Genomic DNA, 18,089 nt, shown 5'->3' on the forward strand with positions numbered 1-18,089 from the left:
TAAAGTTTTCTCAGAAAGACATTCAATGTTGACTAATGTGGTTATAGTTCAGTTTTCTGTGCTGCTACTTAATATTTAATGGTAGTGTAATACTTTCACTTAGTCAATCATCTTTACTTGATTTTATTTACTGTTTTGCCATTATAAACCATGTATCAGCACAAATACTTGAGTGAGTAAACTTATGCATTGTTGCTTCTACTAGCAATATATGCCTGCATTTCTAACTTCACAGCAGGAAGTAGTCTTACTTACAGACCATTTAAAATACATAAAGCCTGCCAGGCAGTGATGGCGCACGCCTTTAATCCCAGCATGATGGAGGAAGGTCATTGGTTAAATAAAAAGAAACTGCTTGGTCCTCATTGGTTAGAAGATAGGTGGGAGGAGTAAACAGAACAGAAGGCTGGGAGGAAGAGGAAGTGAGCTCAGACTCCACAGCTCTCCTCTTGGGAGCAGACGCCTCAGAGAGATGTCATCCTCCCAGCTCCCAGGCAGACGCACACAATCTGACCCAGGATGGACATAGGCTAGAATCTTCCCAGTAAGACCGGTGCTACAGTTTATTAGAAATGGGTTGATCGGGATATCAGAATTAGCCAGTAAGGGCTAGAGCTAAAGGGCCAAGCAGTGTTTAAATGAATACAGTTTGTGTGTTGTTATTTCGGGGCATAAGCTAGCCAGGCTGCCGGGGTGCTGGGGATGCAGCCCCGCCGCTCAAATTACTACACCAGCACTTGGGAGGCAGAGGCAGGCAGATCTCTGTGAGTTTGAGGCCAACCTGATATATCTAAAGCCACAGAGAAACCTTGTCTCAAAAAACCAAAAAAATAAAAAATACATAAAGCCTAACATTAATATATAACCCCCTTTAAATCTGTGATTATTCACCATAAATTTTCTTGTTTCTTTAAGAAAATCCCACTTATTCTTTCCTTAATTTTTAAGATTATAGTAATTATCCATGTGTTTGTATGTAAGTGGCAGAATGAGGCACTTGCCTGCCTTGGTACAATGAGGTGAATTTGATTCTTTCCAGTCACCTTCAAATGGGTTCTTGGAAATCAAACTCATATTGTCAGACTTGGGCAATAAATACCTTTAAACAACGAGCAATCTAAGCAACCTACGATCCTACTCACTGGTATCTCAGTCACTCTACTTCCACTTCAGTAGTTCTTATCCACCTTCAAAGTCCCAGATGTCCTTTCCCTTCCTTCATTCTCTCCTTCCCTTCTTATCTTCTTAAAATACACTTTCTTCTGCCCTGTTTATTTCTTCTTCTATTTGAAAGTGGAGAACAATAAGGTAATGTCTCTTTGGAAGAAATTTCCCTTTCTTCCTTCCAAATACCCACCTGTGCAGAAAATCATGTTACCAGAGGTCTAGCGTTAACAAACTAACAGCAGTCATTTAGTTTCCCAATAGATAAACATCTGTCCTAACTTCTAAAGGCCAAAGACCCACCCAGAATTTGAAGACAAAGCCTCCTGTACAACCAAGTGTTCCCTTTCCTCACATTATTCTTCTTAAATGTATACTTTCACCTGGAATATTAGACTAGGAGTGCCTCCTGTAATGGAAAGATGACATAGCTGGAGTCCTAAGTCCCTTCTGTCTTACTTTCTCTATGGAGAATGATCTATTAGCAAAGATAAAACTGATTCCCACCATCAAGAAGTAAAAAAAATAATACCCATGCAATAGGAAAATAAACTGATAATCACAAACCAGTATGTTTGGTGGGTTCCTTAGTTACAGAGTAATTTATTCAAGAGCAAACCCAGTGCAATGTGTTATTTCACAAATATGTTCCTTAAAATGTGGAGTAACAATTTCTTTAATAATTAAACTAGGGGTTGGGGAATTTATCTCAGTGGTAGAGAGCTTGCCTAGCAAGCACAAGGCCCTGGGTTCGGTCCTCAGCTCCGAAGAAAAAATAATAATAATAATTAAACTGAGCTAGATGGTGGAGGTGCAGGCCTTTAATCCCAGCACTCAGGAACTAGAGGCAGGCAGATCTCTATGAGTTTGAGGGCAACCTGGTCTTCAAGAACTAGTTCCAAACAGGTTTTAAAGCTGCAGAGAAAGCTGCCTGTCTTGAAAGCAAAACAAATAATAGTAATAAAACAGTGTTAAACACCACTAGACAAAATACATATTAGCAAATGTTTGCTGTCTGTAGGTTGCCAACTCTGGTTCAAAACTACAAGTTTCTCTGTGCCTAGAGCAGAATGAATTAATGTCATTTGTCTGCACAGACTTGAACAGGATACACCCAGTTGTAGGACATTAACTTTTGGAGACAACCTTACTTCCCATAACTCTATTTCTTCAAGTGCAACATGGTGTGCGCTCTGATTCACTTATCCGAAGGCCCTCAGAATCCATTTGTTTTCATCCTGATGATCTGACACCACTCTGCCCCAGATCAAGTGTGGCATACTCTAATACAACGCCCTAGTAATTTACTCCAAGTAAATTTGAATGGCCCACTTAGTGTAATTAATAAATAGCATTTGTTTAATACCCTAAGCTTTAAAGTTCTTTCCTATTCCACCCAGATCTTCATGGAATAAGTTCAAAGTTGTCTCAAGTTTCAGGGTGAGAAAACTAAAACACAGACAAGAGGAAGGGGAATTACATGGGTTTCCAAGCACCTGCTCTCATCAGGATGCTACAGAAACACTACTATTTACTCAGCAAACTTCCAAAGGGTCTACTGTTAACAAAGACCAGTGAAATTGATTTACACCTAGTAGGTTAATTGCCCCCCAGTGGAAAAGGCAGAAGTAATTTCAACATTCCCTTAACTCCTACCCCATTGAGACCTATCCTGTTGAGACTGTAGGAAGGACCTGTCAGCAGGAAGAACTTACACAGCAGAAAACCAGACCCCAGAGGTCAAACCAAAGCAACCCCACTGTCAATAGCAGCACAGAGGCTATAAAGAGGGAAGCAGAAAAAACACAACCTCACAAGGAAGAGGGGTCATGGTCCATAAAACTGCAGAAATGGGCCTCCTTATGGAGCAGCAATATGTAAAAAGAAGCTGAGGGAAAGAGCTGGCCGTGGCCTTATTGCAGTTTCTCATCCAGGCAGAGCTCATCTACGGGCTCTGGGGAGAGCAGGTGAGGGAGAGGTTTGGTAACAGGGATCCTTCTAAGATACAACTATATTAAATGCGGCAGGAGTTGAGAACTGAGAAGACAGCCGAGACCTAAAGCATTGTGCATGACAGGAGAGTCTTTGAGCACCATTTAGCAAAGGTCAGTCTTGGTCTTGGAGTTTTCTGATCCAAATGATCTTCAGTGTTTACCTTAAGCTAGATCAGGATGTGTAGGGGTCCCAGCACGATGTTGAAGCATGGGCCCTGGAGTCCTCAGTTACAAGCTTTCTTGAACACTGCAGAGATCAGAATGCTGGATACTGATAATGTAGTGTGCAAACTTGTCACTGAAAACAGCAAAGTCTGTGGCAGTCCAGAAAGTTGAAAGGGTAAGGTTTGCAACAACCATTAATAAAAAAACTAATAATATACTGCAGTAAACGTTCTGTGTTGGTACTCTTGAAAAAGTAAGAGAAGTGATATTTTTAGTCCATTGGTGATTATAACTGAAACTTTAGAAAATAAAAGTATGGATAAGGAGAATAGGTCATTAGCTTTAACACTGAGATGTTCTTTGTAAGCAAACAGAATCTTGATCGGAGGGGGAGAGAGAAAATATGATAAGCAACAGGCGAGCAGTACAGAAGAGAGAGGAGGAAAAGAGATAGAGACAGGAAGAGAGAGAGGGCGAGGATGATGGAGAGGTGGAGGGAGGCATGGAGCCAGGGGAAGAGGGGAGGGAGAAAATCTCTTCTATGCCTGTTTGACAATAATGCAGAATATATGTGCCACATCTAGAGACTTTACAAGAGCATTAAGCCTTTCCCTTCTGCGGTCTTTTATCAGCTGTGACTACCAAGGACATGCAAAGCAGCAACCAGACTTGTGTGTCTCACTTCATTTTGGTGGGCTTGCACCACCCACCTGAGCTCGGGGTCCCACTCTTCCTGGCATTCCTGCTCATCTACCTCCTCACTGTCTCTGGCAATGGGCTCATCATCCTCACAGTCTTGGTGGACATCCGGCTCCACCGGCCCATGTACTGGTTCCTATGTCACCTCTCCTTCTTAGATATGACCATTTCTTCTGCTATTGTCCCAAAGATGCTAGCTGGCTTTCTCTTGGATAGTAGAATTATCTCCTTCGGGGGCTGTGCGATTCAACTCTTTAGTTTCCATTTCCTGGGTTGCACTGAATGTTTTCTTTATACACTTATGGCTTATGACCGATTCTTGGCCATCTGTAAGCCTTTACACTATGCCACCATCATGACTCGCAGCGTCTGTAACTGCCTAGCTTTGGGCACCTGGATTGGAGGGACCATCCACTCACTTTTTCAGACAAGTTTTTTATTCAGGCTTCCTTTCTGTGGCCCAAACAGAGTTGACTACTTCTTCTGTGACATCCCAGCCATTCTCCGTCTAGTCTGTGCAGACACCACCATCAATGAGTTGGTCACCTTTGTAGACATTGGCTTCTTGGCCCTCACGTGCTTTATGCTCATTCTCACTTCCTATGGCTACATTGTGGCGGCTATCCTGAGGATCCGCTCTGCAGATGGGCGTCGCAATGCCTTCTCTACCTGTGCTGCCCACCTCACTGTGGTCATCGTTTACTATGTGCCTTGCACCTTCATTTACCTACGGCCTGGCTCACAGGAACCTTTGGATGGGGTGGTGGCTGTCTTCTACACAGTCATTACTCCCCTGCTGAACCCCATCATCTACACGCTACGAAACAAAGAGATGAAAGCAGCGTTGCGGAGGCTGGGAGGTCACAAGGAGGTACAGGCTCACTGACTTCACCTAGCTCAGGCCTACTGTACACACTCGTGCCTAACAGGGAACGTTAAAGCAGAAAAAGAAAAGAAAATTAGTGTGGGAAGGAGCCTGGAAAGTTCCATACTGTAACCCCTTGGTACTCATGTTTTTGCCTGTCATCCTTCAGCACTATGGGCAATCAATCAAAATCCACTGGACAAGGGTAGTTTCTAGCAGGAAGGTTGTATACGATGGCCCCATAAAGGCTGCTTCTCTGTGGCATCCTCTATGTGTACATTTTAATTTCTAAGTCCTGTGTTGACACAAATAACCCACTTGTAATCTGTCAGATTTAACCTTGACAAAAAAAAATCTTGTGTAAGTGTTATTGTCAATATCATACAACTATGGAGGTACTGAAATTCAAAGGAGCAAGCTGACTTTCCCAACTCTCTTCTCTCTGTATTTTACTTTGACAAAGAAACTCCAGTTGTACTTGAACATAAAGGGGCAATTTCACCTCAGTATGAAGGGCCTAACACATGTGTAATGCTGGATGACCTAAGTAGATACAGCTTCTGAAATTTCACAGGAGTAACAGTTAGGTAGGTGTTTCGAGAAGAAAGCTTCCTTGCCATTAGCATAAAATGGATCATTCTCATCTTCCACGGATCTGAAAGAAGCAGATTGTCTGAAATGGTGAATACATGTGTGTGCTAGTACAATCCTACATTCATTGCAGAGATGTAGAGTATCCTCATGGGACAGAATTATTGGAGGCATATAACTTATTGTCAGGTAATATTCAATGACCCAAAGCTCTTTTTAGTGTCTTTTTGTAAACGAATGTGACCAGCATCTAAGGGAAGGTCCTTCATTGCAAGACCTCCCTGAGTACTAGATATACCTTCCTTGGTTTTCAGAAAGAACGCAGACACATACTCCAAGAAGAACTCTGTATTTCCCAGACTCAATCCAACTGTGATCTTTTTTTAAAGCTTGGGATGATGTATGAGGGAAGATTATTATTTCTAATAAGAAATGTATATTCTCCTGAAGTTCTCTTCCAAAATTAAACTCCAAAATCTTTATAAATGAGCAATGTGATTCAATATATCTTTAAATCAATGGCATTATTGTAATTCTAAATGACTTTCTATTCTTCAGACTAGAAATGCGTTTACATATAAGGCAAAATGATAAAATGTATGACCAAAATGATTAAGAAATGGTTGACACAATTCACCATATACTAGATATTGCTCAGGAATTGATGGGAAAGAAAAGAAAGATCATGTAAAAATGACTTCCTGGGAAAATATGGTACTGTAGTTTGAAAGTAATGTAAAACCTAGTTAACTGAAGAAGTACAGAAGTTTTGCATATAATGGAAGAATGCCCTACAAATAATAAGAGGAAGAATGCTCTAGAAAAATTGATCAACTCTCTGAGGAAGAATAGCCTGTCACAAGCCACACTTTGGGGTGATCTGTCACAGTCCAGCCACAGCAGGTTCATATGTCCCAGGATAAGGGTATGTGGATTAGAAATGTTAGGTAGAAGGAATAGATATGATAGAAACACAGAGACATAGGATAGTACCAGGAGGATAACTCAGTAAATACTGGATACTGAATTTGCCCACATTTAATTTTCTCATGCTTTTATTCCCCAATACAAAAATGGGAAAGGCAAGAGATTGCTTTAACATGACACAAAGGACAAGCAGAACAGTTATTTGCTTCAGACATCAAACCATTATTTCCTAAGTAAAATTTTGATGCTTTAGGCAAGATATGCAGTGAATACACCCTAGACTGTAGGCAGCCACTCTCTGCCTACAGTGAGTGGCAGCTTTAAAATGAAGGCTCAGGAATAGGCTTGAATTATCTGACTTTTGGTCAAGGTGAAGCAGACCTACCTCTGTGGGCCACATTAGTGTCCAAAACACCAAGTAACCACACCCTGGGTCAGGGTCTTTTGTTTGCGGCCACACCTGTTGTCAACAACTTTAAAAAAGCAAAAATAAGCTCAAACTCTCTGACCTCCAGTCAGTGTGGAACAGGCTCACATCTGTGAGCCCTCACAACAGCCCAAGATACTAACAACAAACAAACACAGCCACAACTCCAGAGGCAACCATCATACTCTGAAGAGTAAATGGAGGCAGAGCATAGGTAATAGTGCCCATGGACTAAATCAACCCTACTGGAAACACAAAATCATTGCCTTCCATCAGGGCCAACTATAGACATACCCCACAACATTCTGAACATACTTTAGTCATTTTACATCTAATGAAGAAATGTTCTATGTAAACTCATCATTTTATAAAGAAAAGTATCACACAAAATATCAAGAAACATCTTCTCTGTCCATGGACTATAACAATGTTCTCACACAGAAATAAACAGAATAATTGATACCAGAATCCTTAATGAGTAGGTAAGGGAGACAAAGAATATTGTGTTATTGCCTACTAACATAGACTTAGAAAAGTACATTACTTTATCTGTTATATAGCATACTAGGGTGATGATAGTTGATAGGTTTTTAAAATGTATTTTAGAAGTGCTAGTAAAGAGAATTTTGAGTGATTTCACCACAATGAAAAGATAAATATTTGCCGTGGAAGTTATGTTGATCAGTCTTATTTTGTCATTGCACTTTGTGTACATACATGCCTTAAAATCTTACCCTGTAGCCTATGAGTATGTGTAATTATTATGTCAGTGTTAAATCCTTTGTTACAAAATTACATTCAAGACCAGATGACATTGTGCATATTAAGCAATTTTTATTCAATAAATGTCAACTTATATGAATACCTGAAAAAAAAGAAACATCTTATCGACACTATTCACCATGAAGAACAATGTTATTTTTTTTAATTTTTTAGTTAATTTACATAGCAACCAAAGTTACCCCTTTCTCCTTTCCTGCCACTCCCCCACCTCATCCCCAACTGACCCACTCCCCATCCACTCCTCAGAAAGGGTAAGACCTCCCATGGGGAGTCAGCAAAGCCTGGCACATCAAGTTAAGGAAGGACCAAGCCCCTCCCCTCTGAATCAAGACTGAGCAAGGCATCCACCATAGGAAATAGGCTCCAAAAAACTCATGTACCAGGGATAGATTCCAGTCACACTGCCATGGGTTCCACAAACTGTTGCCCACATTCAGAGAGTCTAGTTCAGTGCCCTGCAGGCTCCCCAGTTAATCAGTCTAGATTCAGTGAGCTCCCACCAGCTCAGGCCAGATGTCTCTGTGGGTTTCCCCATCATGATCTTGAGTTCCCCCACCCTTACTCATATAATCCCTCTACCCTCTCTGAATGGACCCTGGGAGCTCAGCCTGGCTGTAGATCTCCAGCAATGTGTGTGTGGGGGGGGGGGTTGTTGTTTTTGTTTTTTGTTGTTGTTGATTTTTATTGAGCTCTATTTTTTCCTCTGTTCCCCTTTTGCCTTTCCCCTCCCCTTCAACCCTCTCTTGAGGTCCCCATGTTCCCAATTTACTCAGGACATCTTGTCTTTTTCTACTTCCCATGTAGATTAGATCTGTGTATTGAAAGACCTGGATAAATCCAGACCCCTCTAGTAGAAAATATGGAGCCAAAAATTTAAGCAGAGAGAGAGAGAGAGAAAGAGAGAGAGAGAGAGAGAGAGAGAGAGAGAGAGAGAAGAATCAAAAATCTAGATTAACCAGTTCAGTGACTCTGTTTCAGGAACTAGCTGAACATAAAGTTAGATCATAATCTTGAGAAACAGGGAGTTACCCCTTGTTGATTATCACTGGTATTTTTAAAATTTTTCAATGATCACTAATATTTTTGGAATTTTCCGATGATGCCCTCCCTACCCCCTTTGGATGGTTTTTTCCCTTAAATACTCCTTCTCCCAGCTACTCAGGATCGAACTCTTTACCCCTGTGTGGGAAATGAGTTTCTCCCCAGTGCACTGGATCCTGTCCTGTCAATAAATCTCATGTGATTGCAGTAAGGACGGTCCCTCGTAAGTTCCTGGGGGGTCATGTTATCCTGAGATGAGTGAGAGTCTCTCTGATCCAGAGGTCTTTCAGTATGTCTCTCTCAGGGTCCTCATTGTTGTCTAGGTTCTCTGGGATTGTGATTTGTAGGCTGGGTTTCTTTGCTTTATGTTTAAAAAACCACTCATGAGTGAGTACATGTGATAACTGTCTTTCTGTGTCTCGGTTACCTTACTCAAAATAATGTTTTCTAGCTCCATCCATTTTCCTGAAAATTCAAGATGTTATTTTTTCCTGCTATGTAGTACTCCATTGTGTAAGTGTACCACATTTCTTCAATTGAGGGGCATTTAGGTTGTTTCCAGGTTCTGGCTCTGACAAACAATGCTGCTATGAACTTAGTTAAGCACATGTCCTTGTGGCATGATTGAGCATCCTTTGGATATATACCCAAAAGTGGTATTATTGGGTCTTGAAGAAGGTTGTTTCCTAATTTTCTGAGAAATCACCACACTGACATCCAAAGGGGATGTACCACCAGTAATGCAGAAGTGTTCCCTTTACTCCACAACCTCTCCAGCATAAGTTGATATCAAACTTCCACCTTTTGAGAGGATCCTGATTTAAAGTCTAGTTTTAACTTATCTACCCTTAAAAATGAGAAAAAAAAATAAGCAGAAGAGTAAAAGTAGTGTTAGCCTATGCAGCTATTCTAGCACTAACAAATCAAGTGATGTACTTACGTGCTACTTCGCATTTTATTAGTTTGTTCTAGCCTCTTTCAACCCTTCAGTTTCATGTTTTTCAACACATGTATCAAAATATGTGTATGCATTTATATCCAGATTTTATTACTATAGGTTTTCTAGCATCAGGCTTCTTTAAATAGAATTTTAAGGGGCTGGAGAGATGGCTCAGAGGTTAAGAGCATTGCCTGCTCTTCCAAAGGTTCTGAGTTCAATTCCCAGCAACCACATGGTGGCTCACAACCATCTGTAATGATGTCTGGTGCCCTCTTCTGGCCTGCAGACATACACACAGACAGAATATTGTATACATAATAAATAAATATTAAAAAAAGAAGTTTAAAAAAAATAAATAGAATTTTAAAATACCCTTAAGTATACAAAAGTGTTATTTTACCTTTCTTCTCATTATTTTTTGTTTTATTATGTTTGCTTAGGTGTTTTCTCAAACAGTACACAAACAAAAATATTTCAGTCATCTTTCCTGAGCTCATGTTGTTGTTAGGAACTATTGTGGAAAAAGGGTGTCTTCACATTCTATCCACTGTGTCCATTTTGACCTTTGGTTTGTGTGATGTTTCACATTAAAAGAACTTTTGAAATGTAATTAAGACTGTTGTTTGGCAGTAATAATATAAACGGTGCCTAGGACATAACAAAGTAACATTGTTCTAGGACATAGCCAAGAATGGAGAAACTTGGAAATGTCAATAGTTGCATGTGACAAACTGACAAAGGCTTGGAAAACTTGAGTAATAAAATAATCACCACTTATTAAGTAATATATTTGATACACATTACAGCATTTAATGCCATTACTAGAACTAGTAATATAAATGAAAAATTGAACAAATAAGCAGCAATTAATAGGCAGTTCTTTACAGAAACGGAACAGTGGTGTAGGACGTTTGAGAAGATTAATGTCAAAACATGTCTTTTCAAGACACTGAGCATGACTAGAAACTAGATATACTGTCGTCATATATGACATGGACTCTTTAAAAAAGTGTGTCATTTCTGGAGCAATATTGTGCAAGACTGCATAGACTTTAGGTGCCCATCACAAAATCTACTTGGGGCTCATCAAATTTTAAGGAAGCAAGGTTTATGAGACCATTGTCCTATGAATAATTTTTTCTCTGTCTGTAGTTATTCTCATGTGCATACATATTTCTTCCCTAATAACAACTATGGGCATTTTTCCCTCTGTTGTGTGTTTATCTCATGAAAATATTCCATCTGCTGGACACATTTATAGTTGAGGTTTGTCAGGAAGATGATTTCTACTTAAACTGCATAATTCTAGTAAATAGAAATAACACTAGGATACATTTTATTACTCAGACAGACATAGGAAAGTCGTAGTATTCTCAGTCACTATGACAGCTTATTTTGGACTTCAGAACAAATTCAAAACAAATTGGTTGCAACTGGAGATGAATACACAAGGACAATTTCTCAGGAGTTTGTTGCTGATTCAGAATCAGGCATGAAGACATAACTTTCTCAGAAATGGACTTTCTGCAAATATTCCCAACCTCAAGTTTCAGGCAACTAACTGTCTAAGTCCTGAATTTCAATGTCACTTTCTGTCTGGGAACGCTGACTACTTAGGGTTATGTGCATGGCAAACATTACTCATTACCTGAGAGAAACTGTGTGAAAAATGTGATTTATATTTGTCTAGAGATTTTGCTGTGGAGGAAGAAGGAGAGAAATAAAAAAGGTGTGTGTGTGTGTGTGTGTGTGTGTGTGTGTGTGTGTGTATGTGTGTGCAAGCGCGTGCATGCGTGTACTAAGGGAGGGATGTAGCCCAATGAACAGAGAAGTAGTAAGAGAGAAATGAGAGGAGATGTAGCTGAATGTGTAGAGAAATACAGAAAATGCAGCTATATAGAAGAGATATGTATGTAGGAGAGTTGTATCTGTAGAAAGATGAGGCTGTACTTATGAGAGAGCTGATAGATGAGATGTATAGCTATGCAGAAGAAGTATATGGCTATGTAGGGGATGTAACTGTGTGAAGAGATATGTGGCTGAGTGAGGAAGAGTAAACTTATATAGTAGTGTAGAAAATGTATGGAAAATATATGGATACTGTGAAGATAATCTGTGTAAAAATAGATGTAAATATGTTTAAAGATGTATGGCTGTGAAGGACAGAGATGTATGTATGTAAAGAGAGATATGTAACTGTGTGTAAAAAAGTGTAACTGTGTAGTGAGAGTGCAGAGAAAGAGAAATTACTCAAGATGAAGTAAAAGAGAAGGTTACCATCAGGAAAGCATGTGCTTTTTCACTTTTTTTAAAAGTTACAATTAGGGAGCATGTGTTTTCATATTTACTCTAAGACAGAAAAAGTCTAGACCTCAGACCTCAGAGAAGAAATTTTCAAAACCCTGTTTTTCTGAGATATTTTTTCTGGCTGCAGTGCAGGGGCCCATGGGAACGTACAGCAGTGATAACTAGGTCGACCAGCCAGACTTGAACACTATAGAATAAATTAAGAAAGGTGAATATTGGAGGTGTTATGTTCATGTTTGGAAGGAGAAAGTCATGATTGTATTGGAGAGAAATTATAGCAGAGATGAAGATACATCAACTAACACATCTGGATGATAAAATTGAAGAAGATAACTTCCTCTTTTTTATTATGAGAAAATGTGTATTTTGAAATTCTTTTAATTTAGAAATACAAAACTTCTTGGAATAGGAGAAAGAAAAGAAAGGCACAAAGTATATAGGCAACTTTTTACTTCTTGAGCTTCTCACCCCCTCTTTTCTTCATTAGTTCCCACGAAGAGAAAACACTCAGACACCCACAATAATGTTGTTAATCACAATGGAAAGAAAAAAGTGTTGTAAGGAAAACATGAACTATACTAAACAATTGGTTTGCATAATTATATAGTTTGTTCTCACGGGCCTCATTGTCATACTCCTGAGAGTTGTGGGTAGCTAACATTCCAAAGAGCTCCCTCTGAGGGAGAAATGGGTGGGAGGATCGGGTCCTGGCTGATGTAACAGTCCTTTGTTTCTAGACAAGTCCAAAGATGGATGCTATTCCCAGATAACGAACAGCAATTAAATATGAAGCCGGGTGTATGTAAAGCACAGCAGAGGAAATTAGGAGGCAGGAGCATCACCGTTCTGGAGAACATGCCAAAATCGCTTACTCAATGGCAGCAGGATTTGTACTTTGTGTTTGCATAATTAATTTACGGGCTGTATTTCTACAGACAATCCTTATAATACATTATGTACCCCACAGGAATATAGGCCATGCCTTCCAAACTTCATTTGTTTGTAAGAACATGTGATGTAAAAACTTAAGTACAGACAAAGCTGAATTTAACCTGTTAGTATTTTTTTACCTTGTGAGCCAAGGAAAACTGGGATGCACTAAACAATACAGACATTTGAGGGAAAAGAGAAGACTCTTTTACAGTCAGTTTTATTGAACGGGGAATGAGAAGATGGCTGTGAAGACCGAGTACCTCAACCAGACTATGGTAAGTCACTTCATCCTACAGGGTCTGATGTACACAGCTGAGCACCCTGGCCTCTTCTTCCTCCTCTTCCTCCTCATCTACAGCATCACTGTGACTGGCAATCTCCTCATTCTCCTTACTGTGGGCTCGGACCCTCATCTCCGCTCCCCCATGTACCACTTCCTGGGCCACCTCTCCTTCCTGGATGCATGTCTGTCTACAGTAACAGTTCCCAAGGTCATGGCAGGCCTGGTGACGTTGGATGGGAAAGTGATCTCCTTCCACTGCTGTGCTATACAACTTTATTGTTTCCACTTCCTGGCCAGCACTGAGTGCTTTTTATACACAGTCATGGCCTATGACCGTTACCTGGCTATCTGTCAGCCCCTGCACTATCCAGTGGCCATGAACAGACGGGTGTGTGCAGGGCTGGCTGGGAGCACGTGGGCCACAGGTGCTGTGCACTCTGCAATTCACACTTCCCTCACCTTCCACCTGCTGTATTGTGGACCGCACCATATCACCTACTTCTTCTGTGACATCCCTCCAGTGCTGAAGCTGGCCTGTGCAGACACCACCATTAATGAGCTTGTCATGCTTGCAAACATTGGCGTGGTAGCTGCGGGCTGCCTCATCCTCATCATCATCTCCTATGTCTTCATCGTGGCTGCGGTGCTGCGCATCCGCACCGCAGAGGGAAGGCAGCGAGCCTTCTCCACTTGCACAGCGCATCTCACAGTGGTGCTCCTATACTACATGCCCCCTGTCTGCATCTACCTGCAGCCAAGCTCCACTGGCGCAGGGGCAGGAGCCCCTGCTGTCTTCTACACAATAATCACACCAATGCTCAATCCTTTCATTTACACACTGAGGAACAAGGAGGTCAAGCAGGCTTTGAAAAGGATGGTGTGTAGAGGCTCCTGAGAGTCACCAGTAGGCAGCCCAGGCCCCCAACCTGAACCTGTCGCTGTGCCCCTTGCCTGTCAGGAAAACAACAATGGCAACCACTCAAGGAGGAAACTGCTGAGTATCGACTGGGCCACATGTCCTCTTTTGATCTGCCTCAGCATCACCTTAACAAACTCTTCACTAATAAAATCAAACTAGAGAGGTAACACTTTTAAGTGTTTCTGACACCTAAACTCAGAGGTATGCAAATGTTCTTCAAACCCTTGTTTGTTTTAGTGTTTCTGTAAAGTAATTGCATTGACTGTATATCTTTTACTAATTCTTAAAGCAAAAATACAAGGTCCAAATTTTTGTCATCTATCACCTGATTTTTTTAAGAGAAGAGGCTAAATTTTATCATGATTAAATTAAACTGCAATGAGAATTGTGGCTTGTCTACCATCACTTAGAAAGTCATTATATTAACTGTTTCCATTCCAGGTAGTGATAACTAAGACAAGACTCATAAGGTGAAATAACAAACACGGGATTCGGAAGTCACCCAGATCCCAGAATTTGAATTCACTACTCAATAGATAGAACATTTTGTAAAAATCGTATATACCGGTAGCTTTAGTTTAAAAAGAAAATTAAAAGTAATTTCCTTTTGGGATTTTATAAGGTCTGAATGAGATAACTGGCAAGATTTTGGCATTTTCCATTGGTGAAGTACTTTACTTATAGAACAACCACAAGAACAGATATTTTTTTACATAATAAGGTGACAAATACATCAAGATTCTTCTAACTGTAATTTGCTATAAGGTGGGAGGAATTGTGATGGCTTTCAGGATGAGTGACTGATATAATCTTTAGATAAATGTGCCTTGACTGTAAAGCTAAACACTTTATGCACACAGTACTTTATCTCTTTAATTGTACTGTTCTTCTGTAGAAATAGCCTCAGCCAAACAAGCCACTCTCTTTGATATGTTTTATATCAAAAGAAAATAAGTTGTAGAATGACCAGTTAATATACTATTGCAATACAATAAATATCAAATGGGTTAAATTTGTTAATGTGGATAAGGTCTTGTAAATTCCAAGATGTCTTCATATATTTATTTATGAAGAATAATTGAATGCGTATTAGGGTGAGAATAATAATCTTGATGGATATTATTGATCTCCAACTTGACTGGATCTGGTGTCAACTAAATGGACAACTGACAAGCACACCTTTGAAGGATTTTCTTGATCACATTATTTGAAATAGAAAGATCCACCATTAATGTGTACAATACCTTTTGATGGCTGTCCAATGAAAAGACACTGAGACAAGGATAGAATTATTGATTTTTGCCTGCTTGCCTTCACTCTTGCTAGCAAGTTTTTTACTCTCTTGCTCCAAAAGCTACATTCCCTCACTGATGCTAGAACTAGACTCTTCAGGCTTCTGATGCAGACTGAAGATCAGCAACTCTTTAATAACCATCCAGGCCTACAGAGCCAGATTGGAAGTGCTGGGCCCTCCAGCTTCATGGACTGAGCATCTACAGAATTCTTCACCCTTCTATTGTGAATCTAGCATTGTTGAACTACAGAAAATGTACCATGTAAGTCAACCTAATAAGACCTATTTTAAAATTAATTCATTCTATCTGCTCTCATCTTCTAGAGCACCTTGTCTCGTACCATAACTATAATCTGTTCTCAATTCCATTTTCTAGAGATAGTTTTCTGGTTCTGTTATCTAGATTACTGCTCATCAGGAATTTATTTATTTCAAGGGACATTTTTATTTTTCTATCTACCTGCAGATGGGGTACCCATGACCTGCAAAAACAAACTTTCTCAAGACCATGCAAATTTAAGAGCTAAAGCTACAACGTCAGCTCGAATATATATGACTTCAAAGATCACACATTTTTGCAATGTGACAGTACCTTAGAGGTAGTCAAACTCACCTGCTCAACATTCAGGAACCATTTTGGATTTGTGGTCAAGATTCCCTAGTCTTTGAATTGTGCCTAGTGTTTTATAAATGTTTCCTGGAAATGGATAACATATAGGGAATATGACAAGACTAAGATATGCAGTTAAGCTCAGCATCCACGCAGAAATCAGTCTTATTCCCCCTTGTTCCAGCATCTGACAGTTACTGATACAGCTGTAGGAAGGATGAAAGTAACTTAGGAAGCTCATCATGCACATCAGAGCAAACTCCATCACAGAGTGAGGACAGTGGCAAGACAAGACCCTGGTTCCATCCTGCACTTTTTCCTCAGTCTTGTTAAACAGCTGCCTCCTGGAAAATCAAGGCTGAATTATAGAAGACTAGGCACACAACTGTAATGGTGATATTGTTTTCCAGGTTCCGGCTATGACAAATAATGCTACTATGAACATAGTTGAACAAATGCTTTTGTAGTATGATTGGGCATCTTTTGGGTATATTCCCAAGAGTGGTATTGCTGGATCCTAAGGTAGGTTGACTCCAAATTTTCTGAGAAACTTCCACATTTATTTCCAAAGTGGTTGCTCAAGTTTGCATTCCCACCAACAATGGATGAGTGCTCCCCTTACTTTACATCCTCTCCAGCATAAGGTATCACTGGTGCTTTTGATTTTAACCATTCTGACAAGTGTAAGATCACAAAGTTGTTTTGATTTTTTTCCTTGAGCCTTTTGCCTTATATATCTGTCTACCCAGTAAGAATCCTTCAATCTCTTGGGTTCTTCTCTTCCTCTTGACAATGGTCCATGACCTCAGCTAATTATAAGCCTATATAATTGTGCTGATAGATATCTTGCCTTTATTTATTAAATATTTGTAAACATATCACCATTGTAAGACCTGTCAGAGGCTTTAATCCATTAAGTACTCCAAACAAAACTACTAAACAAAATATTTAAATCAGTAAAATATATGTTCCTTCATGTGTTTGCCTTGTAGAAATGAAACAAGGCACAAATACATTATCCATAGCAAAGATGCCAAATAACAATACTGATTTTCTAACTGTTTCAGGAGTGGAAAATATTAATCCAAAATTTTTTAATTTTATTATAAGATTTGGCAAGTGTGGTATAACTAATTGTACAATTGTAGCTACAATTAAATTTTGAATGTAAGAGAGGACTTGAGAATTAATTTATATTAATAAAAATGAAAAACACTTGGCAAAATGAAGATAACTATTTAAGGCAATTATTTCCTTTGCCTCCCAACAACATAGCTAAGTGACTTATGCTTTTATATGATTAACATCTGTCAAGTGAACAGGAACTAGAACAAAAATAAACTATTGTCTAGGACAATTTGCAAGGAAGGTGCTCCTGTAAACATGACTAAAGAATGTCAACATGAGAAATTCCAAGACAAGAAAGAAGTTAAACAAAATTGCTGCAAAGCAGGATTAATTGATATCCTGTCCTATAGCAAACAGCTCATATTCAGAATTTCATAATACTCTGGAAGGCAGAGCATGTGCAGGGAATTCAGATGCTAGCAACTGAGTGGCAGCAATTTCTCCCAGGGATTAACGTGCCAGTAGAAATGGTTTCTAGGCTATTCTTTAAATAACATGAAGATCTAAAAAGAAACAAGAAAAAAACTGTGTTCCTTTTCATAACTGGCAGCATTGTGATTAAATAAAATACCATTTCTTTGAAAAATATTCTGTTACATCAAATTCTTTTATAACTTTGCATCCAGTCTGCATTCATATCAGGTATTCATTCCTAATATTTTCCATGTAAATTAAAGTAAACCCAAAACGTTATAAAAAGGAAATAGAGACTGTAAAGAAGCTATGACGAGGTAAACTGTTAACAGAATATTATTGAGGTGTATAATGGTAGAGTCAAAAGCAAAATTTTTGTACCCATCTTTAATGAAAGAAGACTGTGTTTGGAAGAAAGAAATCAGTGTTGTTATTCCATTCTTCTTTAGAATTGAATAGTATTCCACTTTATTTATGTGCCAGATTTTCATAATCCATTCATCTGTTGATATGTAATTAATTTTGCCAGATATTGAGCTTATGTCTCTCAACTTTGAGAATGCTTTTATTTATTTTTAAATATAGTTTTTATTTATTCATTTTTG

The 18,089-nt window shown here is 39.3% G+C and overlaps 2 protein-coding genes across 2 annotated transcripts; both read left to right on the forward strand.

Annotated features, from left to right (window-relative positions):
* Positions 1–3,969: 3,969 nt before the first annotated feature.
* LOC121451948 (olfactory receptor 10G6) lies at positions 3,970–4,908 on the forward strand. The gene has a single exon (XM_041657788.1). The coding sequence runs from the start codon at positions 3,973–3,975 to the stop codon at positions 4,906–4,908; it is 936 nt and encodes a 311-aa protein (XP_041513722.1). The 5' UTR covers positions 3,970–3,972.
* An 8,167-nt stretch (positions 4,909–13,075) lies between these two features.
* LOC121451425 (olfactory receptor 10S1) lies at positions 13,076–17,535 on the forward strand. Its single transcript, XM_041656874.1, has 2 exons — positions 13,076–13,996; positions 17,491–17,535. The coding sequence occupies exons 1-2, from the start codon at positions 13,076–13,078 to the stop codon at positions 17,533–17,535; spliced, it is 966 nt and encodes a 321-aa protein (XP_041512808.1).
* Positions 17,536–18,089: the final 554 nt, after the last annotated feature.

The sequence above is a fragment of the Microtus oregoni genome, unplaced genomic scaffold (assembly GCF_018167655.1).
Source record: "Microtus oregoni isolate MIOR12 unplaced genomic scaffold, Mior012 000008F_ref0000371, whole genome shotgun sequence".
In the NCBI taxonomy this organism is placed as follows: domain Eukaryota; kingdom Metazoa; phylum Chordata; class Mammalia; order Rodentia; family Cricetidae; genus Microtus; species Microtus oregoni.

What these genes read in the sequence shown, in the direction of transcription:
- LOC121451948 (XM_041657788.1), top strand. Translation starts at nt 3,973, where the DNA reads ATGCAAAGCAGCAACCAGACTTGTGTGTCTCACTTCATTTTGGTGGGC.
- LOC121451425 (XM_041656874.1), top strand. Translation starts at nt 13,076, where the DNA reads ATGGCTGTGAAGACCGAGTACCTCAACCAGACTATGGTAAGTCACTTC. An exon ending in AGCAGGCTTTGAAAAGGATG is followed by an intron (nt 13,997 to 17,490) that starts GTGTGTAGAGGC and finishes TTCAGATGCTAG; the next exon opens with CAACTGAGTGGCAGCAATTT.